Raw genomic sequence first — 23648 nt, 5'->3', positions numbered from 1 at the left:
AGCAGCAGCCCCGCTCTTTGGGTACCATGTCCGCTCCCTCCTCATCTGTGTGCAGATATACGCTCCTCCCATGCTGGGCTCAAGCAATCTCACACACACTCGCGCACGCACACGCGCACACACGCACACACACACACACACACACACATACACACAACGCTCAACACTGCAACTGTGACCTCCACTGACAGTTAATGCTTTGTGCAAATCAAACCAGCTGAGCTGCAAGAAAAAAAAAGCTCCATCGAGTGAGTGACTGTAAAGCTTGCAGCCGAACACCGCCGAAACATTCCTACCGTGGCTGTTGTGAGTCACAGACGATTACAACGCACGACATCGTGCGATATAAACGCGTTTTGGTAAATTCAGCTCTTACCTGCCCACAGTCTGGTTGGCGAGCTGTCTCATTCGGTTGAACTGCTTCTTCATCTTGTGTTTTTCTGCGTTACCACCGGGCGGTAGAGCCACTCCGCGTATCTCATTGATAGGAATAAAGTCAGATCTGATCTACGGCAGGCGAGGAGGGTCAGTCTTTAAACATCCACGTTTTTTAAACATCCAGTGTTTGAGGTAGAAATCTCCTCATTTTAGCTGATGAGCGTCTCCGTCCTCCGCGTCGCTCTGCTGCTCCAGAGATGCTGGACCGATTCCTCCTCTCTTCCCCCCCTCACCCCCCCCTACACTGACAGCTCGCTGGCGACACGACGTCCCCAACCGGTGCACTGTGGGAAATGTAGTTTAGTATAGATATCTTCGATACACACGTTTTTACTAGCACTTTACATAAAATCTATTAAATGTTGTACAAACAAAGAGGACTCAACAACTGTAACAGCATGCATTCCCTCTTAAGTAGTATACAATTAGAATGTATGCCTTAATTATTCCACATGTCTTTTCATTATTTACTTACTTTTTAATGTTTTTATGTATTTATTTTTGTCTATTTTTCTAATCGTCTGCAGTATGCTGTAGCAGCAAAAAATAACCACGCAATTTAATTACAGTTAAACGTTAATAAGGGTGGCATAGGACAATGATTTCCAATTGAGGGTCGGGGCCCCCAAAGTGGCCCCAACATGAATCTGCAGGATGATTAAATGGATAAAAATTAAATGAAAAATATATTCTTTTATCCCTTAAGAAGTCTAAAAATCATTCAAACTATCTGAAAAAGAAAGCTTTAATTGAACAGCTGGCGTTCACACTGAGGCTGTTCCCTGACGAGGGGTCACAAGTGGACGATGATCAACATTAAAGATTAGAGCAATTGATTCTTTAATAACCAGAGAACAGCTTAAGGTCATCAGGGTCTTAATAACCCTGCAAGCTTTGCACAAAAGACATTAAAGAAAAACTTAATTGGTGCCTCAGAACAGATCCTCTGAAGCCCATAATACTAACCATTGTTTCTTAAAGCTACATTGTTTTGAATTGATAATAGTTATTGATTTAATGAAGAAATTGAGCACATTTAAGGTTAAAATAATGCGTTTTGCTATCTCTGACTCGATTAATCTCAAAAGCTTTAAACATCTAGACTATTTAGTATTTTGCAGGTTAATTATCTGAAGGCCTGTACTCCAAATGCCAGACATGTTGGCCCATATATAGTAATATAATAGGCCTATTTATAGCCCACAAAAAGGAAATGTCAGTATACCTCAATGTTCATGGGGACATTGTTAATTATCCATAAAAGCTTTATTCCTCAAAGTTCAAGTCTTGAAGACAGATTTTAAGCGTACAGCTGTGTCCCAGATATGAAGCGTTAACTCCAGATTCACTGGATGTGATGTTTGGTGAGACTATTCAGTTTGTGCAGGTGAACAGCATCATCTTGTGGCTGTTAGAGTCAAATAGGAAACGTCTGCGTAGCTTCACTTCTGTTTGATCTGCAGGAGCAGTGATGAAGACAACGCTGACAACGTGCAGCTTCAATACACTCCGTTGCCAGTTTATTAGGTATAAAAAGGTAAACCTACTTATAAAGTACATCATTTGTCAGGTGTTTTATTCACAAGACAAAAACAGATTTTCCCGTCTTGTTATTTTATCTATAAACAGTTAGTTTTCTTAAAAGTTGTCAAAAATAAATATAAAATATACAAAACCTTTCGACACATACGCACATACATACTGTATATGTATACATTTATACATGACTTTCTAACACAGACACCAATATGTTTTTCGACTTAGTGATTTTAAATATTTTAGGCTCAGAAAATTTAAGAAACATAAATTAATAAATACAACAATTTAACTATTTTCACAGCTATCTATCTATCTATCTATCTATCTATCTATCTATCTATCTATCTATCTATCTATCTATCTATCTATCCATCTATCCATCCATCCATCCATCTATTACACATCTGCCGTGTGTAATTACACTCCGCTGCCACAGAGGGCGCCAACGAGTCTTTGTTCAATGTTTTGTGGAGCAGCAGAAGAAGAAACTGTTGTACTTGGAGTTTACTTGTTGAATGACAGTAGATCAAAGTGTACAGGTTGTTGTTGTTAGTTTCTCTGCTCGGGAACAACTCCCCACATTTCGACGTAGACTCCGGCTGCTTCTCTCCTGGAAAAGAAAATGCGGGACCGAACTAAAGAATTAGGAAACGTGAGTTTCAAAGAAAACGGCTAGGGTTAGCATTAGCGCGCTAGCATGCTAACTTAGCCTGTTCAATATATTTACAGTGAGCTAGTCGAGTAGCGGCTGCTAACTTAAGTGTTCAACTATGACAACTTTGACTAAGCAAGTACACCAGTAAATGTGATTGAAAAATAACAACGTGGAAGGTTTTACGGCTCTAAATGTTAACTTTAGAGACGTTCTACTCTCAACTTCCGGTTCAGCCCTGTGTCCTTACAGGAGATGCCAGGCCGAGATTGTCTGTTTGTGTTCTAAATATAAACAGATCTTTATTTTCTTTATATATGTTTGTATTCATTTGCAGATTGCAGAGGCTTCAGATGATGATGAGGAGGGAAAACCTCTCGTGATCAAACCTGGAACGTCTTTAGCCAAAGAGGAGAAGGAGAACGATGCTTTCTTTAAGAAGGTAAAACAGTTTGTACTAATAATGATGTTCATCAACATGCAGCTTTTATTTGATAAGGGACAGTGCACATTAATAAAAGCATTGCTGTAAATGCAGAGTTAGCCAAGAGGCTATTTTAGATCTGTAGTCCCTGAACTGATGTTACAAAGTAAACCTAAAAACATTTAATTTGTGTGAGTTTGGATTCAATGTTGGAGAAATAACTCTCAAAACTCTGCTTGTTTGGTCCCACCAGCATCTTCTACTCAAAGATAATCAATAAAATGATATAAATCAGAGACAAGCAGCGTTTTGCTCCCATTTCAGAAACTAACCAGAGAATGTTTGGACGATTGATCAACAAGACGTCTTGTGAAATACATTTTCTATTTATCAACTACATAAATAATCAACTTTAAAATGTTTCTGCTTATGAACTTCAAAACGTACAACTTGTTTACGGAATCGTAGGTGCGAGAAATCCACGAGGGTCTGCAGAGTCTCAAAGCGATGGTGTCGAAGCTGGAGAACAAACAGAAGACGGTGCTCGGGGTGGCGCTGCCGGAGGAGAGTAAGTATGATCAACAAGGCCGCCGGAGTACTGATCATAAAAGCAACAAACGATTGAACAGGTTTTAAGTGCTGTTCTCCTGTTGGGGTCAGGTATGAAGAAGGAGCTCCAGACTCTTCGAGAGGAGATCAAAACGTTGGCGTGTCAGATCCAGAGGAAACTCAAGAGTGAGTACTGATGGAGGACACGTAGACTCTGTTCAGTCATGTTTTGTGTACGTGACTCTTTACTCATCAGTTATCTTTCTGCAGGCATTGAACCGAAGAAGGCAGACGACGATGGAAAATATGTACCCATAAACACTCGGATGCAACGGACCCAGGTTGGACATCACAGACCTCCGCTGCATGACGGCTTTTTATTCCGCGGCAAACGTGACGTAAATGTTTCCTTCTCTGCAGCACGGCGTCCTGTCCAAGGAGTTCGTGGAGCTGATGGGTCACTGCAGCACCATCCAGTCCCAGTACAGAGACCGCAACATGGAGAGAATACAGAGGCAGCTGAAGATCAGTGAGTACAGCGGACGCAGCTGTGATTTCTGCTTCCAGGTTTGTGGTCTGAGGTCTTCTTCACGGCCGCGTCGATCACTTCCTCTTCCGCCGAGTCTCATGACTCTTGTCACTTCTCTTTTAAACCAAGTGTTACATTTATGAGCTCTACAGAGATCTAATAAATGTAGTTAATGTTACAACTTCTCCTTTGAAGACATATTTTATATTATTACAGCGTTTATTTTGACTAATATATTCATTATCTGTCTATACAGCTGCATTATGTGTTATAAACAAGTAATTAAATGTTTACATACTGCTCATGAATGGTAAGTAGGAGAAAGTAAAGTGTTGTGATCTAACGCTCTTCTCACTTTCAGCCGGGAACGACGTGACGGACGAGGAGCTGGATCAGATGATCGAGAGCAACCAGACGGATGTTTTCACCCAGAATGTGAGTAGGTGTGAGATGAGAGAGGAAAACCACAACGCAACCGTTACCTGCTGAAGAAAAGCACGCTGACAGTTGCAGGTTTTTCCCCCCCATCAACCACCAACTAGTCGTAGTTGTGAACACGACTGAGAAAGTGTCTCTGCTCTGTTGTCTCTCTAATCGCTCCTCATGGACAGCAGAGCTGGTAAGAACATAAATAAAACCACATCAGCCTCTAAGATAAGAGAATCCTTCATTAGTCCCGCTGCCTCTAGTGACGTCTGTAGCGTGAAGCCTCCCGCTGGCTTTGATGTGCTCTGTCACACAGTGGTGGAAGGAGTTTAACTTGTAATGTAGTACTTTCTTAGGATTCGAGTACTTTCTTCCACCGCTGGTCACAGATGAAACCTGCAGACTCTTGTTGTCTCTACTGATGAAAATCCAGCGTTAACCCTCACACTGTGGTCTTCAGATCCTGATCGACGCTCACGCCGCAAAGCAGGCTCTGAATGAGATCGAGACCCGGCGCGACGAGATCCTGAAGCTGGAGCGGAGCATCAAAGACCTGCACGACATGTTCCAGTACCTGGCCATGGAGGTGGAGGCTCAGGTGAAGCAGCTCCGGCGGGTGAAGTCTTGTCTGAAGTCTTCGGTTACGTGGAGCGTCTGATTCTGATGTGTTTCTGCCTCCTGCAGGGCGAGATGCTGAACCGGGTCGAAACCAACATCAAGGAGTCGTCCAACTACGTGGAGAAAGCCAAGGACAACACGGAGAAAGCCGTCACGTATCAGAAGAAAGCATGCAAGGTACAATCTACGGACACCACGGACTCTTTGACGGAGTGGAACATCTGTAGCGGGCCGACCGGCCCCTTAAAGGAACACTCCACCCACAAAGTGACCACCAGTGTATCAGTTACTCACAAAAAACTGTGACCGGAGTAGGACGCCTGCAAGCGTGAGATTGTTTATGCAGAAGTGTTTTAAATGAGGTTTTGAGTTTACGACTGGATTAATAAGACTTAGATTATTCTGCTCGAGTTAGTAAACGGATGTTTTGATGTTTTTAAACGTTTACTTTCTTTCTTTATTCTTTATTCACTGTGGAGGCAGTGAAGAACACACGAGCGAGTAGCTGATACACTAATGGTGGTTTTGTGGGTGAAGTATTTCTTTAAACTGGTCCTGCTTCACTCCAGGTTCTCACGAAAACCACTGGATCACATCTGTCCACAAACAGAAGAGAAGACGAGTCGCTTCTCTTTCTGGCTGCTGACAGGAAATCCTCTCACACACTCAACATTCATATTTGTAAATACATGTTTTTCAGGTTGAATGACGACAACTTCTGGTCATTACGAAGCTTTTAAAAGACAAATAATTGTCTTATTCATTGAGAGACCCTCTGACATTTAGCTACTGAGGCTTTCAAGAGGTCTGAAGGGTCAAATCCCGCCCCGACGTATTATTTCATAATTCTTTCTCGTTGGTTAATTCGTCTTTTGTTTCGTCTCTCTTCCGATGCAGAAAAAGATGTGGATAGCGATCTGCGTGGCCATCCTCCTCCTCATCATCATCATCTCAGTGGCCACCGCCTTCGGCACCTAACGGCAGGCAGCGTGCGCCGTCGGCTGGGAGACGAAGAACATCCTCTTTCATGTAAATAACTTCCTCCCACAGGATGTACGGGTGAATGTATTCGGCTGTCATCCCTCTGCTTGTCACACTCGTCTTCCTCTAACCCTCCTGTCGTCCCAACGGCCCCTTTTTGGTTTTTTTTTAAAAGAAGAAATGTGCTTTTTACTCCCAAGTGACTTCAATCTCACCTACAATTCCACCCAAGAGGCAGTGCTGCTGGTTTATGGAAACCCCCTCCCCGCCCGGTCTACAAAACAAAGACAATTTGTGAGCTGTTACGTCAGTGCTCCTTCTTACAGAATAAAATAAAAGAGGAACCAAGTGGCCTTGAGCAAAGCACACCGCAGTATTGAACTGATCGTACTGCACTCAGGAAGCGGTGCGTTGATTCTTGTTACGTTGTCGTCTCCGGAGGAAGTAGAGGCGCGAGTAACGGTTTCAGTAGAGTAGGCGTTTCTTTTATAGACTAATATAATTGTACATAACCGTATATTTGCTGGTGATCAAGACATTCTTTAAAGATGTTTCAAACTGCCTACATGGAACAAAATGTAAATAACTTTTTTTTTTGGTGAAATAGTTCAGCCCCACTCTCGTTTTATGTCTCGTCACTGCAGTAAAAGGCCCGATTTTATGTGTATTTATGATTTAAAACACTTGTGAGCTGCTGCAGCCACACGTTATGAAATCTTTATTATGTGCCTTCTCCTTAACGTCCAGGTGAGAATGAGACGTTGTGCACTAACATTGTCAAGAAGGGAACGGAGAGACTTTTTAATTAGTTTATATTTTGTTTGAATTCATGCAGCAGTGTTTAGTCCGACACATTTAACTTTTGTTGTTCTTCACCAGTTTGTCACGTTGTGTAACTTGTTTACATTTACCTGTGAACACATTGACACCATGTGACAGATGTGTAAAGAAAAATAAACCTCAACGGTTTGTTAAACGTCATCAACGTGTCCTTTGGAATCAGGAAGTAAGACGCGACTCGTTTCTAAAATAAACTACCGGCGTGTTTCATTACTCTGTCTTGTATCATTAACTGTTACACAGATGTTTGACGTCACACCTTCACAGTATTTGTTTTTTTTTCACCACGATTAAACATCAACACAATGAAAAATGGAAACTAATTTTTGGTCTTTTTATTCAACTGTAATTGTCTTAATTGTTCAAGTAAAACAATGTGGAATTACAAGGGATCAAAGGAATGCAACAAATGGAGAGAGACAAATAAAAAATAAGACCATCACCATAAACTACCCCCCCCCCCCCCCCCCCCCCAAATATCCAAAAGTAAATCGACAATTTACAGTCATCTGGAACTGTACCAGTCATTTTATTCACATAGTTTGTTTTTTTTACATGAAGTGATGGTGACAAAATAAAGAAACGAGTGAAACGTAAACCATTAATCTGGTAGCACTGGTGCACCGGGTGCTTTTCTGGGTTTTGTCGTTTGTTTGGCTTTTTTTTTTCTTTTCTTTTTTTAATAACGAGAGAAGCTCAACACCCGAGCTTCAGGTGCTTCACAAGGCAATCTGAGGTTCAAACCCATTTGGCCAAAGAGGCACTCTTCATTTCAACAACTTGCCCTTTTTGATATAAATACATGACAAAGTGGACCGCGACTAGAACTGCCTTTGGGAAGATTTGGGGGGAAATTACTCGTTTTGCCGCTCCAGGTCTGTGATCGGCAGCAGAAGATGTTCCGAGACAATTTGCAACTTCAATTGATACATTTTCAAACCGTAGCGATACATCGTGAGGTACCAGGAACCAATTAATGGACTGAAGTTGATGTAAAAACCCTAGAACTACACCACAATGTACTCAAAAGCCGAGGGCCACAACATCAGATGTGCAAATGAGAAATGCAAGGCTGGATTTAAAAATGAATCCAATGAACAGAAACGGACAAAACAACGAAAAGAAAACTGGGGGGGGGGGGGAAGCAAAGACTAGCTCCAGCATAGTGCAGCAAAGATCACATTGACAGATCTGGTCTCCTCCTAATACCCTGGAAGAAATAATAAAATATGCATAACTTATCAACTGACTACAAAGAAACAGTCAGGACAGCTGACGAAATTTTTTCAAAACCAAACTCTCTAAAACCTCCAACTTACAATACAACTGGTCACTCATAACTTTTTAATGTCACACAGATGACGTTTCGTTTATGACCCTAATAGAGGGCGCCTGTATAATCCCATCTTAACACAGAAGATCTGAGTGTTCCAGTCTTTAATGATTACAGTACATAATGTGAACTAACTTTCCTTTGCACCTTTGTCCCCCTAAAGTCCCAGCGGTGAATTTATCCGCTGTACCATCTCTCGGTCTGTTTTGCGGACACACGAACGGTGGCGCCACATTTTTTTTTTTTGTATTTATTTTTTTTTTAACCCGACATCCCCCGAGCCTTCCCCCAGCGTGACAATGGCTGAGCTGGTGAGAGGACCAGCTCCGATAAGGGAGAGGGCCCAAGAGGCAGGGAGGTCCCTGGCTTGTGCAGCACTCAGTCCTCCTTGCATTCATTAAGAGTGCACACAAAGCAGCAACCTGGGGAGGTCGTGACATGCTCTCGTAACGTGTGCTCTGCAACAGCACTTCCCCGCTTCCATTTTTATTTATTTTTTTAAACCCCTTTTGGCACTCTTGATCATGTCTTGTTGTGTCGATGTTGACCAGAAGAGGAGCGGGTGCTGGCGGCCGGTGACCTGGCCTGCACCGCTGCGAGCGCGGCGACGCTACGCAGCACTCTGGCGTCGTCGCCCGGCGTCGTCGTCGCGTCTTGCGAGAGCTTCTGGGACCTCCTGTGCCTCCGACTCTCCCTGTGCTGGCCCTGCTTGTCTCTGCTGCGACCCCTCTCGCTGCCGGAGGAGGCGGCCCGGGACTCCCTGTGCTCCGTGTTTTGAGAGCTGATGCTGTGGGTGCGTTGGCTGCTGTTGCTGCTGCTGCGGCTGCTCCGGCTGCTTCGGCTTCTGCTGCTGCGTCCGCCGCCTTCGCCTTCGCTGCTCATGCTGCTGCAGGCGCTGTGGCCCCGGGACGAGGACTGCGTCTCGGCCTCGCCCTCCTTTCCCCTCGACGACTTCCTGCTCCCCCTCTCCTTATCCTCTGCTCTAGACCTCTTGTACTCCAAATCCATGGGCGGAACCAGAGAACCGGGGCACTGTCTGGTGGAGCGGGAGGCAGAGCGGCTCGTCTGGTTGGGCGTTGAGGGTTTGCTGCCACTGCTTTTATTATTGGTAAGATTTACAGAGTTCGTCTGAGGGGAGGCTGGTACACGTTTGCTTTTCGGCTTTTGGTTCTTGTCAGAGGAGGAGGCCTTAGCACCAGGGTCTCTCCGAGGGGTGTGGCCGGGGGTGTCCACCCTGCCTTTCATTGCTAGGAGCTTGGCTGCCGCATTGAGAGCAGAGCACCTCTTCCCCAGAACTTCGGGCTCAGGAGGCAGCGAGGGAACGCTGTTTGTCTGAGCTTTACTGTCTTGTGAAGGCTGAGATCCTGCAGACTTCCTGGTGACCCTAACAGAAGACGTATCACTGCCCGACTCTCCACCCGTGGATGCGTTGGCGTTGTTTGACGCATTTCTGTTGCCGTGTGCAGATTTCTTTCCTTGCCGGCCGTTGCCCTTTTCCTTCTCGTGATCTTGTAGCCCGCGCTTTGCTGAGCGAGTCAACCGGTGCTCCTTCCTGCTCTTGCTGTTGTCAGAGTCCGAGGAGGTGGAGGAGGAAGACCTGGAGCGCCTTCCCCGAGAGGTAGCGGCGGTGAGCTCCTTCTCGCAGCCTTCCTCTCCCTTCTCCCCGCCCTCTTCGTTCTTCTCCTCCTCCTTCCCAGTTTCCGAGGTGACGTCAATTCGCCTCTTCTTGGCAGGGAGTCGATTCTCGTAAGTCCTCTTGTGGTGAGCTTGACGAGTGAGCGTCGATGTGGAGCACCCGGACGATGACGAAGAGGAGCGAGCGGACTCCTGGCTACTCTGGCGACTGAGAGGCCTTTTCTGGATCGGAGTCTTCTGATCTTCAGCAGTTTTCTCCACCTCCTCTTGCTTGGGTTCTTCTTTCTGAGGGGCAGCTGCAGGCGGCGCTCCCTCCCTTCCTGACTCCAAGTCTTTGGTCTCCGAGGAACTCACCACCCTTCTTCTTTTAGGCTGAGACTTACACGAGTCCTCCTTTTTGTCATCCTCCTCCTCCTCCTCCTCCTTGCTGGTCCTTGCGCCATCCTCCACAGCTTCTACTTCCATTTCTGTCCCCGTGTCCGGGTCACCTTTAGATGCAGACACTTTCTGCGTTTGCTCTAAAGTCTGTTTCTCAGATGAAACACTAGAGGAAGCCGATGTGGGTATCTGGGGCAGGGCCTCTGTCTGGGCTGGTGCGGACACATCACTGGACGCAGAGCTTTGCACTTGCAGGGGAATTACTGCAGACGTTTGTGTGGCGCAAACCGGAGGAACGGCTTTGGTTGGGGCAGCTGTGGCAGCTGCTACTGCTGCCTCAGGGGCGGCTGTGGTAGCGGATGCTCGGGTGGTTGTGACGGTTGTGGTAGCGACTGCAATGGACTTTTCTGGGGATGATGTAGTTGTGGTGACGGTCGGTAATGGAGCTGGTGTAGAAGCCGTTACGGGAGGTGGGATCTTGACAGTCTTTTCTGCGGTTGTGGGCGGGGTAGTTGACGTGTGTTCTTTGGAAGGGGCTGCTGCTGCTACAGGGATCGTCTCTTGGACTTTCTCTGTCGGGGGAGATGCTGTAACCGTCTTAGGCTTGGCTGTGGTAGACGTAGTTGGGGAAGGACTACAGGTCGGGGTTGGTACAGCACTAGGTTTTGCTGACGACGCGCCGACCACAGGAACAGCAGATACCCGTCCCTGTGTGGCCACTTGAGCCGCTGTTGGCGGTGGTGGGGTTGCGACTGGTTTGGTCGTTGTCACATTAGTCCTTGCTTGGTTTGGAGAAGATGCAACTGTACTTGCAGCAGATACTGAGACCGTCGTTACTGATGACGACGTAGAAGCAGACATGGTCGGGCTTGCGGTGGGAACTGTGCTCGAGCTAGTTGGACGAGCTTGGACCGTTTTTACCTTCGTGGTCACGGTTGTTGCCGTAGTGGGGGAAGACGTTGAGGTCGCTGAAGCTGCAGCGGAAACCTTCTGGGTGGCAGCCGGAGCAGAGGTAACAATAGCTGGGGGGGTAGATGTCGTCGATGACAGAGCGGAGGCTTGCGGAAAATCCTTCACAGCAGTAGTTTTAGTTGTGACTGATTTCACTGTAGTGGTGACTGCTGGTGCAACGCTGACTGCTTTTGACATCACGTTAGAAGTAATCGTCGCGTCGGGGACCGACGCTGGAACTGCGTTGACGGCCACGGCAGAAGATGACACGGTCGATGTCGTGGACACCGTGGCGGTACTGTGTGGTCCTGTTGCTTTCACAGTTGTAGAAACTGAAGGTTTTGGTTCTACTGGCGCTTTAGAAGATGAGGAAACCACAAGTGTCGGTTGTACACCGGTAGGCGCTGATGTGACAGTGCTGGCAGGTGGCAAAGGAGCTGCGGTAGTTGCGGTAGCAGTGGCTGGGATAATAGCAGACGTAGAAACAGGACAGGACACCTGGGTTGATGCTGGGTCTGCACTGCACCGAGCTGTAGCCGGAGCAGAACTTACGCATTGGGCCGAGGCTGATGCGGAGGCAACAACAGAAAGGGGTTCAGGTGCAGCGGGTGTTTGCACTGAAGCTGCGACTGGTGTGGAAGCTTTATCTGTCGTTGTGGGGGATTGAGCTGGATTTGGAGCCGGGGCTGAAACCTCAGTCTTAGTGTCTGTTTCCTCAGCTTTGGTAGACTGGGAGGCCTGACTTGTAGTGACAACAGCAGCTATCGGAGTCTCCGACTTGTTTGGCGACGGAGGTGTTGGCTCTGTGCTAGCTTCAGTTTTTGATTTATCAGATACACCAGTAGGGGTGTTCTCATTTTTAGAGTTCTGTCCTTCACTGACAGTCTCCGGCGTGGTTGTGGAGTCTTTGCGAGGACGACCCCTCTTGCGTTTCGGGGAGAGAGGGGGGTTCCCTTCCTCACTTGGCGAGGTAGGCAGTGGGGAACGGGCCACTGTGTTGTCAGGCTCAGGTAACCTCGGGGGGGTCTTCGGGGGCCGGCCCCTCTTTCTTTTCAAAGGTGTCACAAGAGAATTGGACGCTGTGGATGTTGAAGTGGCGTCTTTGCCTGGCGGTGCGTCGGTCTTTCTGGACTGGTTCCATCCCCTTCCTCGGCCCAGAAGCTGCTGTTGCTCCAACAGCTGCGCAGCCATGCGAGATTCGGTTTCCAACCTGCGCCGCACAGGAAGATTTCTCAGCACGGGCATGTCCGGAGAATGATGGGGTGGAGAATACGGAGGATAACTTCTGACAGGCGGCGGGTGCACAACCGGACTAGGAGTAGAGTCCTGGTCCTGAGGAGATTTGGTAAGGGCCCCTTTGCTTTTGCTGTCGGGGCTTGGCGACGTGTTGTCTTTGTTTGTTTCGTCGACGACGAATCCGGCAGCGTTCTCCTCCACGGTTGCCTCCTCTGAAGAAGCTCCACCTCCAGTGCCGCTTCCTCGCCGCCTCCTCCGTCTCGGCTCCTTCTCCTCGACCACAGTGACCAGCCGCCCCGGGAGCTTCCGCAGGACTTTGGCCGACGGAGAGTCTTCAACCAGGCCCCGCAGGACCTCACCGTCGGCTGACTGGCGCTTGCGAGGCGATCGGGAGCTGGTGGACGGGGGAGACATGGCGCTGTGGTCTTTGACGTCGTCATCTTTTGCCTGATGTTCCACCGGGCAGCTGGATTCTTGCGGTGACTCAGACGCCCTCTTCTCGTTCTCCCCCTCTTTGTCCTCTCTGCAGGCTTTGGAGGTCTTGCCGTCAGTCTCCCCGACACACTGTGGTTTCCCTCCGGGGGGAGAGGTGGTAGGAGGGGAAGGCACTGGACTGGGATGGGAGCGGTTTGGCGGAGTCCTGGTTTTGATGGTCTGGTGATCTCTGGCAGGAGAAAGTTTGGAGGAATCTTGAAGCTTGGTTGATGATGAGGTTTTGTGATGGTCTGTGTGGGACGGGGTGGGAGACACAGTAGTAGTGTCTTTGGCAGCCCCTCGTCCTCTCAGACCACAGCGGAGTCTTTCAGGCACTTCTCTGGTGGGCTCGGGCTCAGGCTCGGGTTCGGGTTCGGGCGAGGCCCCACGCAGACGACCACTGGTCCTCGTAGAGGTGACAATCTTGTCCTTGTCCTTGTCCTTGGGTTTACGGCCACGGCGGGCTGGCTGAGCAGGCTCCACAGAAGCAGGCGTTGACAAAAGGTCATCGTCGTCCTCGTCGGATGAAGCGTGGAGCTTTAGGCCCTCTTCCTTGGCCTGATCAAGGCCCTTCCTAGCAGCCTCCACTTGCTCCTAAACACACACACCAGCAGAGCGGAGTTACAGTTGTGGTCATGGTAATCAAGTTGAATTTATCGAATCAAACTTCTAGAAAGCTGAGCTGTTGAGACACAGTTCTGTCATTTCAAACTAAGCAAAAAGGTGAAGATGTGTCGTTACCTCCGCCTGCTTCAGCTCCTCTTTGCATACGTCTTCTAGCGAGGCCTCCAGGAAGTTCATGGCGTAGCGTTCAATGGGAGTGAGCTAGAGACAGGCAGAGCATAAACCAAAGATATAATGCAGATATGCACCAGAAGTCATATTTATTGTTCATATCAAAAGATGTATAATCCAGCCATTCAAGAGCAATGTTCTGTCCTTGATTTTAAAATATCAATTCAACAGATTGAGATTACTAACCTGCTCCACCAGAGCAGCGATTTCCTGCTCGGCCTTTGAGAGCTCCTCCACCTCCTCTTGTTCTCCTCCGTCATCCAGCGGGATGTTCTCGTTGAACTCCGCCAGTTCTGCCACCTGCTCCGCTTTGGCCTGAGAGGCGGCGACGATGTCCTCCTCGTCCTCGGCTCGACACAGAGCCTGTGAGAGTCGGTTCAAGATGATCAGCTTATTTATACACACAGGTTGCCTCCTTTGTTTATATAAGTCAATGTGATGCGTCTGACCTGCTCCAGAATGGTGGTGCTCTGTTTGTTGACGGCCTCCTCCTCCTCCACTTGGGGCACCGACAGCTCCACCGCCACCTCCCTCTTCTCCCCTTCGTTCATATCAAACAGATCTCGGATGGTTTGCTGAGGAACAAAGTGAAAAAAAAGACGCATTCAGCTCAGGAAAATGGTTCTCTGTGCTTGAAGAACAATGAGGAGGTACTTGAACGGCTCGATGCCCCGACGTTAACATACCCAACAAGAGCAGTTGTGCTAATGCCGTCATTTATTCAATGGATTAATTAGAAAATGTTGCGACGTCGGCATACTTCAAACCGCTCAAGTGGCATTACTAAAAACATAGATCTGAACATGTTTAATTAGAGGGGACGAGGGCGCAGCCTGTGCATGTTTGTGTTTGCATAAAGCAATGATTCATCATCAGGTGGTGAACAGCTGATGAGACAGAAAAGCGAAATAACTTCAATTTCACTTTAAGCTCCGCACTTATGTATGAAGTGCAGCCGGTAGTAGAAACAGTGAGATGTGGTATATATGAAACTATATAATTTACATAAATGTATTTTAATAAAGTGGGGTATTGTGTTAAAACAAAGGCTAACGTTGGTAAAATAAACATCAAAATGTAAATTCCTACCTCTTTGAAGAAGGCCGTGGTGAAGTTCCCTCCTTCGATAGCCATATCTCCCAGCATCCTCTTCTGATTGGCTTTCTTCAAGATGTTCTCCTCCACTGTTCGCTCGCTGATCAGCCTGAAGAGGAACGTTTAAAAAAAACATTAATATGTTGTTGAAATCTTGAATAATCAAACTTTCCTCTTCTTACTGACATATTGCTTGTTTTTCTCCTTCATACATCATCTATCTACAGTCTTATTGTGTCCTCCTGTGTAAGTCCCCACCGGACAAGAATTTTAAGAGGTTCCACCTTTTTCCTACTCGTTCCTGTTCACACGTGAACGGCGTCACTAAAACGCGTCGCTCCTAAATCAATGCACTTCTAATCCGTCACCTGTAGATGTGGACGTCTCTGGTCTGGCCGATCCGGTGGCAGCGGTCCTGCGCCTGAGCGTCCATGGTGGGGTTCCAGTCGCTGTCGTAGAACACCACCGTGTCGGCCCCGGTCAGGTTCACCCCGACGCCGCCGCTGCGAGTCGACAAAATGAAGCAGAAAATACGCCGATCTGCGTTGAAGCGCTCCATGAGGGACTGAAGGAGAAGAAGGAAGATGCACAGAGAGATTAAGCATAAAGCATCTATTTCCACCCCCCGTGGTCGTGTTGACAGCCCCGTCACACTCACCTGTCTCATCTCCACACGGGTGCTGCCGTCCAGACGGAGGTAGATGTGTCCGTGGTAGTTGAGGAACTGCTCCAGCACGTCCAGCATTCGCGTCATCTGAGTGAAGATCAGCACTCTGTGGCCTCCCGTCTTCAGCTTCCTCAGCAGAGTGTGGAGAGTCTGCAGCTTACCTGCACGCGGAAAAAATAAAATAATATTTAGGAAAACAAACAGTCACCAATAGAGTTTTTAGAGTGAATGGAGAAATTAAACCTTCACTGGAAGAAAACACGAATGTTCTTCGTCCTATAAGACGAGGTCGTGGTGCACTTCAGCCTCTTGTGGCCAAAGTTAGTATTACAACAACAAACACTTTGAAAATGACCCGACAAAGAAAAACTTCACCTCCCTGAACAAAAAAATGTTAAATAGTTTGTAAAATAAATAACTTGATTAAAAACAAATACAGCTTAAGGTGGGCTGAACTTTAAGGTGGACCGGTGCTATTCTCCTTTTAACATTTTAACTGATCGCACGGTTAAACAGTTAATTGTGAACATGGTTTTGCCAGGATAATTTTCATAAGTTATTACGTTTTTAAGTCATAAACACAGTAGAGAAAACTTAGATTAGTCCAAACAAACTCAGCAGCGAGCTTTAATACTCTGTATTTGGAGTTTCTCTGCTCTTTGTATCATGCTGTATCATGCTTACCACAATCATACTGGATGAGCCTCAGGTCCGGGAACTGGGTCCTCATGTAACACTGGATTCGATGGAGACTGCGAGACCGCGGAGTGACTTGAGTCGACAGCTGGGAGGAGAAGACGGCCTGCTTGTGGCTCAGAGAGGGAGGAGGATGGCAGCAGTGCATGGAGATCTGAGGAGCCTCCACTGGGGGAATCGCAAATGTAAACCTGAAGATGGGCACAATGAACAGTCAAGTCACAAATCTTTCCTCTTAGTTAAAGCTCTGAACCCCAAAACAATCCTAGCCATAAAAGAAGTGTCGTGGATCAGGTATCTACTTGTCTACGATGGTGTTGAGCAGCTGCAGCCTGTCGTCAATGCTGTGGATGGCCTCTCTCACGGCGCGACTCTGAAACCAGAAGTCGGATTGGTTTTCCCACTGCGAGTAAAGAGCGCTGCTGTGGCCCGAGCGACTCCACTCCCTCTGAGGGCGCAGGGCGGCCGGCGAGGGCCGGGGGCCGGGCAGGAAGGTCAGGAAGTTCAAAACCTCGCGGCCGTACATGGGCTTCGCCGCGCAGTGGTTCTCGTTGACCCGGATGATGAAGTCCAGTCGGCTGTCGCGCTGCTGCTTGTGGCTGTCTGCGAGCCACTTCTGTTGAGTGAGAGGGAAAACGTCAGCGAGGTAAAGAGCTGGAACACAAGACGCTTAAAAACGTCACCGGTTGTATTTCTTTTATGCATGTGTGGTGTTCTGCATCACAACTTGCTTACCACGTGGAAAGGAGAGCGAGGAGGAGGCCGAGGAACTCTCCTGCGTGGAGGGAAGGCTTTAACGCCTGCACTGGGCCTCGACTTTGTTGTTACTGGTGTTTGGCTGCTGCTACCGCCGCCGTCACGTGGCGCCGCTGAAGACTTGGACGCAGACGACGAAGAGGACGAGGAGGCCACTGGAGCTGAGGGGAGGACAGAAGAGAAAGCAGAGCGTTTTAAAATAACTGTGGATATAAAATTTGAATACTTTTTTGAATTACTCTTTGAATATAATTGACATTTTTTCTTAAATATGTGTGAAGTTTTAAATACAATGAATACAATTTGAGGCTGATTGCAATTTTGTAGGTCTTGCATGATGACAATAAAGTTATTGAATCTAGAAACAAACAAAAAAGTGAAATGTCTTCTAGAGGCTACACCGTGTTACTTTTAGCAGGACGCTGATGGAGTTATTGTAAATTCATCCTTTGTGTAATAATCTGTCAGATCAGCTGTTATTTACTTTTTACTGGTTACATGTAAACACGAACATCTTTATTCTCCAGGAGAATTATACTTTCTCTAACGTCATATCCCAAATTATGGAAACTAGGTTCCTTGTTTACACAACATATCAGAAATGAGCTTCCTGGAAGAAGCAAACCGTAACGTCTAGTTACAGTTAGTCCACTGATGGAACAAGTAGATGTGAGGTTACCTTTTATGTAAAAAACAAGTGTTTCTATTAGTCTTAAAGCAGTCTGAAAATATAAATATACTAAACTGGCTTCCAGACACTGTCCTGTGACTGCCTAAACCTTCCTGCATGTTTCATCCCGACACATCTGGCACTCTAAGCAGATTAAAAATACAAAACTGGAGTGGCCGCATTAAAGATTAGTATATCGCTGTGACCCGGTTCTGCTCGTCATGCATGCACACGGCATTGTGAAACACGGCCGAGGGAGAATAAAAGCCCCGAAGCTCGTTCTCTCACCTGGCTGCTCTGAGCTCGATGGAGGAGGCTGCACTACTTTGAGGACGGGGCGAGGGGGGTGGGGCTGGTTGGGGGTCGAGCTAGGGTTTCCGGGAGGAGCTATGGTGTAGTGGGCGGTGGCGGGACCGGGGGTGCGCTGGGCGATCTGCAGTGGAGCGGTGTTTCTGACAGGGGTTGTGTTGGCGTGCGGGTGCAGGGAAGGGGATGTCAGAGGAGCAACACGGGGGGAAGGGGCCACTGCCAGCGTGGGCACGGGCCCGCCGTCCTTGCCTGCTGTCTGACGCACAACGATCTTCACGACACCGGGGCAGCTCACCATGGAGGGGGTCACTGAGGAAACACCAAACACATGTGAGAAACCAGGCTTCTCGAAGGATATCGAGCTGTAGACAGGATTTAAATTACTTTCAATTAAGCACAAGTGAATGATTAAAGTTACTACAAGGAACTTTTGTGTTGACTTTGGACAAAAGCAGAAGTGTTTCTGAGCACCAGACTCTCTTTAGAAAACCTCTCATGTTACTGCAGCAGGTCTGACAGTCTGCCCCCCTCTCAGTCCTGGTTCTGGTTCTCCCGTTGCCTCCCTTCCCTCCAGCGGGTCCAGCAATACGTCCTGGGTCTCCAGCAGCGTGGTGTCGGCGTTGGCTCCCAGAGGAGAAGCGCTGCTGCTGCTGGGAGCTCCGGATCTGGGTCTGTCCGCGGTGGACCGGTCTCTGCTGGAGTCTGAGCTGAAGGAGGTTCTGGTGAACCTGCGTGAGTTCATCTGGTTTCACCAGAATCCGACCCGGTGGCTCCTGTGACGAGCATCAAGAATAACTCTATAGAAACAGACCATCCTCTCTCTGATGGTCCGTTTACTGATGGAGGTCTGATAGAGGATCAGGACTACACACAGACTGGTTCACAACCAGTTAAAGTTCCTCGCAGTAACTTTTAAGATAACAAAACAACTTTGCTTGATAATTGTGTCTGCTAAGAGGCAGAACATGAACAGGAGCTGGAGAAAGACGGGTTAAAAACCTTGCGCTGAGGCATTGTGAGGCAGTCGATTGGCAGGTGGAGCAGTAGAGGTGGTGTTGCTCGTGACGGCCACCTGAGCAGGCTGGCTGATGAGGTGGTGCTGCACCCCGCTGGACACCAGGTGCATCACATTACCTGCAGCGAGAGAGAGAAAGACAGACGGGTTATTTTTCTCCTCAGAGCCTCCAGTATCCACATTATAGCACATTTATACCCAATGAGCTAAAATGATTCCTTCATTAAGCACTTTGTTATAAAAAAAGGGACTATTTTCAAGATATTACAGATTGTTTACCATCAAAATTCAAGTGATTTAAGCACCTTGTGCAAACCCTGTTAACAGACCAAACAACTCTCTACCGTAGTTTATTCACACACCCTGTGAAAACACACAAAGCCGTCTCACACCAACCTTGAACTGGGCGTGGAGAAGCTGCTGGGACTTGGTGGATGTGTGCTCCAGACAGAGTCAGCTTGTTGCCCTGAAGCTGGAAGGTGACGGGTTTACTGCCCTGACACGACACAGGTCGACCCGCCAGAGAGGCCAGCTGGGCTATGCTCACTACCTCGCCAGCTTAGGAAGCAAAACAGAAAGAAGACGTGGATCAGAAACAATAGTACATTCAGTTTACTACAAGTCACGGATATGAGAGTCTTTGAGACATTGAGCACACAGTTCAGTTGAGTGTGTAAAAACGGTGTGTGCTTCTCTAAAGACACAAAAGTACTCACAAGGCAACCTCGCTTGCATATCCGGACTGAGCAGAACCCTCTGGGGCAGCACGCTGCCGGGGTTTGGGCTCGGGTGAGCCGAGATGCCGGCGGCGCAGGAGGCAGCGGGATGCCGCACGGTCAGCACGGGCTTTGGAGCGCCGGAGCGCACTGCAAGTTGAGCGGTAGGATGCAGGCGAGGAGGGGCGGTGGTTGCCACTGTACACACCACTAAAAAAAGGAAAAAAAAGGAGGGAAATAAAAGATAGAAATACATCGTGCCATTGAAATCATGTTCGAGCTTATTTGTCCCTCTTCACTTGCCTTGCTGGACGACAGGAGCAGGTTGAGGAGCCGAGGAGACCTCGGTGACTGGAGGAGGTTTGGGGGTCTGTGCTGCTGGAGGTACTGAGCAGGTGGGTTTGTTCATCAGGAGGACCGGTCGACTATCACTCTTAGGAGGCGGTTGGAACATCCTAAAACACAGACCGTGTGTTCATACATTTGAGTCTTAACACACATCCTACACTTATAATGACTCCTGCTTGAGATTTAATCCAAAGTGCTGATACAGCTCTTTAAATCTTAAATGGAGGTTTGCATCTGAAAATGCAGAAGAACATTGTTCAGTATCGCCAACGAAATTATGTTTTGATACTTTACTTTGCAGAGGATGTTTTTCTAAAAAAAGGTTTGCCTTCACAACGGTGTGTTTTTAAGAAGTCTTTACATTAGTTGTGCTGCGTACCTGTTGACCTTCATGCGGACTGGTCTGGGTCTCGGCGGGGGGTCAGGGGACTCCAGGACCTCCTGGATCAGCTGGCGGCTGACCTTGTGGCGCGGCAGGAAGACGTCTGCCTCGTACCGAGACACACGGCTCTCCAGACCAACGAGGTCAAACATGGAAAGATCGCAGCGCTGAGGACGCAAAAACATAAAAGTATTATATTATAACATCGCGTCATCAGTATCGCTCGTGCACACGACGAGTGTCTTTTTCCTTCGCTGCTCACCATCAGAGGAGAGACCTCCAGGGCGTCCTGCACCAGGGAGGCTGTGTGGAACACGATGGGCTTGGTGATGAAGGGGGACTGGATGGGGCGGGGGTCGAACAGGTTCGGGTGGTTGCACACTTTGCGGAGCTGCATCAGGATGTTGATCACAGACATGAAGTGACCGCTGGCCAGCGTTTCCCGGGTCCTTTGAATCAGAACGCAGAGACAAAACTATTAATACAAACAATATGAGAAACACAAGTTTTCAATTTTACACAAAAAGTATGATATGTGTGAATGATTCTAGCCCCAAATTCATGCAAATTAATAAAAAAGAAAACGTATTGCTCTCACAGATTAGTTTTTATTAACTACACTCAGTTGCCAGTTCATTTGGTACATCAAGCTAAAGCTAATTCAGACCATGACTTTATCCACTCTATTCATTTCAGTGAAGAATGCTACATAACAAACAGCTCTCTGTACTGAATTTAATTATTTTACATTGAAGGTTTCTATTGAGGTTTTGGAATGAATACTAAATTCATAATATAAAAAATGTGGCGTATTGTGGTTGTATAAATATAATTCATGGTGCCGTTAGATTGCCGCAATATTTCGTTAGATAAAAACTGACTTTACAACGCTCTGGATTTTTGGGAATATTTGAGTCACACAAGTAGGAAACAATCCTACGCTGCACAAAATCAGGTTTTAACACAATGAATAGATAAATAAAATGCTGCGCTGCATTCAAATGAATATTTAGAATTAACATGTCAGCGACTTGAATGTAGCTTTGAAGCTTCCAACTATTCAGAACAGCGATACAAACTAAAACTACAGCCTCCACAATGACCATAGTTGAATAAACACCTCTCTAAAAGAGTCTCAACAGAAACTGAACTTTTTAAGCTTCATGTTGGTGATTTATTGCAGCTTTAGCTCAGTATACCTAATAAACAAGACAAGAGAATCTAAGAAAGAACCAAAAAATAATTTTCGTTTTCCAAGAAGACATCTCAGGTTTGCTTCATAATCTATTTTTGTGTGATAATCTGTGAATTTCCCTCTGGACTTACGAGGCCTGTGCCATGAAGTCGTCGTAGAGGAACCTCTGTCTCTTGGAGAGCCGGCAGCGCACCACGTGCTCGTATTTCTTGGGCATCTGCTTCTCCACGTCGATCTTGATCCTCCGGAGCAGGAAGGGCCTCAGCACCTTGTGGAGCCTCTTCACCAGGCCCTCGTTGTACTCCTGGCTGCCCTCGATCATGCCCGTCAGCGGGTTGGAGAACCACTCCTTGAACTCGCGGTGGGACTGGAAGACGTGGGGCATGAGGAAGTGCATCAGAGACCACAGCTCCATCAGGCTGTTCTGCAGAGGGGTTCCTGTCAGCAGCAGTCGCCGGTGGCTGAAATAGAGAGAAGACGACGCAGACATTTACAATACGTGGAGTTAGATTTATAGAGTTAGGATTATAGAAGAACTGGATACATCTCAGTAAAATGGGATTAGGTAAACCTCATTAAAGCGGCATGGACTGATTTTATTCTTATTCGCGTTCACTCGCTCTTTAGTTTTGGTCTCCAGAGGGAAATATCTGTCTCTTTAGCTGCTAAATGCTCCACTATGTTCACCAGTTAGTCTCCAACTGTGTCTGTATGCTGCTGAGCAGGTTAGTTAACAGCAGGTTTATAAGACGTTGTTGCTGCTAAAAAGCTGTGGGACGGCACCAAAACACCATAAAAGCTCCATAGAGTGACCGGGAGGGTTGGGCCAAACGCCAGACTAACTTCACCACACGGTGCTGCTCCCAAGAGGAACATAATGAGACAGAGAGACCAGGAATAAGAGGGCAGAGACTCCAGTTCACTTAGTGGTGGTAACGCACCTCAAAGCTGGTTTACCAACCGCCACTAAACACTGAAGAAGAAGAAGCAGCATCAGCGAGTGAAGCAGCTCCACAATCAGCAGGACAACGATGGTTTTATTTTACACGTTGCCTCCTAAATGTTTCTCAGCTCGTCTCCAAATCCAGTTTCCTTTGAGAAACTTCTAACCGTCTCTTGTCTAATTTGCCTGAACGTGTCAGGTTTGCATAAAATGAATAACGCTGTAAGCTCGTACACTGGACCGGCAAAAACCAAATATCAACCCAACCCGAGTGACTGACGGTAACGCGCTGATGGTAGCAGTGTGGAACACATCTCAGATGATCTAATGTTGTACATTCATAAAAACACAAGACACTTAATAGTTGAATAATACTTTCACAGTATTGTTTGTGTATTTAAATTGTTTGTAATTTGTGTTTCCTGGTTCTTATCCCTCAGCCTCCATGCTTGTAGTCCCTACATCTCATAGAACTACAACACCCTCGAGTTCAAGGTTTTTGCAGACTAAAGTGCTCTTTTATCTCCGTGTACGCCTGAAGAAGATCTGTGACTAGAAGCTTGTGTGGACTAAAACAGAGTGAGCGTCTCCTCGTGTGCTGAAGCTACACGCTGAAGCTTCGTGTTACACTGAAAAACGTCCACCAGCTGGAACGGGCCACCAGCCAAACGATGGCAACTCAGTGTAATTACAGACACTTTAATGAGGGACAAACATCTCCATTTGTGAGACGAGCTGGTTAACATTCACATCCACACACCACCGGGTGAACAGTTGAGTGCTCCGGTGTATTTCGGGGACGCATTCATCGTCAAACGCGGTTAATGCCGAATGACGGCTCGTCCTCTGCAGCCGAGTGAACGCTGACGTTTAGTGACAAGCAGCCGCTCACGGACGAGACGGAGAGGAATCCTTCACAGCGCTTTGAAGCACCACAGAGACCAGAATAATGTGTTGTTTTTTAAAATCAGCATTACTAGTTTGTAAAAAGCTTCTTGGTATATAACGACACCTATTCAGATTATCCGCCTACAGGCCTGACTTCCAAAATGAACACT

At 47.3% G+C, this 23648-nt stretch overlaps 2 protein-coding genes across 4 annotated transcripts in view; one reads left to right on the top strand and one right to left on the bottom strand.

Moving 5' to 3' along the window:
- The first annotated feature begins 2455 nt into the window (after positions 1-2455).
- On the top strand, positions 2456-7291 carry stx4 (syntaxin 4). 2 transcript variants are annotated; one of them, XM_079182483.1, is made up of 10 exons: positions 2456-2629; positions 2967-3071; positions 3522-3621; positions 3714-3788; positions 3873-3943; positions 4023-4131; positions 4493-4566; positions 5018-5155; positions 5242-5352; positions 6073-7291. In XM_079182483.1, exons 1-10 carry the CDS (start codon positions 2600-2602, stop codon positions 6151-6153), a joined length of 894 nt encoding a protein of 297 aa, XP_079038609.1. In that variant the 5' UTR covers positions 2456-2599; the 3' UTR covers positions 6154-7291. The 2 variants fall into 2 exon arrangements, with proteins under 2 accessions (XP_079038609.1, XP_079038608.1); XM_079182482.1 differs by lacking the exon at positions 6073-7291 and having other exon boundaries at positions 5242-6048.
- Positions 7292-7471: 180 nt separating this feature from the next.
- srcap (Snf2-related CREBBP activator protein) overlaps positions 7472-23648 on the bottom strand; it is a 31409-nt gene continuing 15232 nt past the window's right edge. For both annotated transcript variants that reach the window (XM_079182462.1, XM_079182463.1), the window contains 18 exons: positions 21779-22108; positions 20715-20901; positions 20450-20619; positions 20026-20177; positions 19723-19932; positions 19403-19564; positions 18991-19125; positions 17971-18300; positions 16992-17173; positions 16559-16872; positions 16245-16447; positions 15552-15721; positions 15262-15458; positions 14888-15002; positions 14248-14373; positions 13985-14161; positions 13745-13828; positions 7472-13597 (listed from right to left, as the gene is read on the bottom strand). In XM_079182462.1, the coding sequence (XP_079038588.1) occupies positions 8852-13597; positions 13745-13828; positions 13985-14161; positions 14248-14373; positions 14888-15002; positions 15262-15458; positions 15552-15721; positions 16245-16447; positions 16559-16872; positions 16992-17173; positions 17971-18300; positions 18991-19125; positions 19403-19564; positions 19723-19932; positions 20026-20177; positions 20450-20619; positions 20715-20901; positions 21779-22108 (7990 nt within the window). In that variant the 3' untranslated portion in view covers positions 7472-8851. The remainder of the gene's footprint in view (positions 13598-13744; positions 13829-13984; positions 14162-14247; positions 14374-14887; positions 15003-15261; positions 15459-15551; positions 15722-16244; positions 16448-16558; positions 16873-16991; positions 17174-17970; positions 18301-18990; positions 19126-19402; positions 19565-19722; positions 19933-20025; positions 20178-20449; positions 20620-20714; positions 20902-21778; positions 22109-23648) is intronic.

Source organism: Pholis gunnellus, assembly GCF_910591455.1.
Source record: "Pholis gunnellus genome assembly, chromosome: 21".
Classification (NCBI taxonomy): domain Eukaryota; kingdom Metazoa; phylum Chordata; class Actinopteri; order Perciformes; family Pholidae; genus Pholis; species Pholis gunnellus.
Note: the sequence above shows the minus strand (reverse complement) of the source record. Positions and strands in the feature narration are given on the sequence as shown.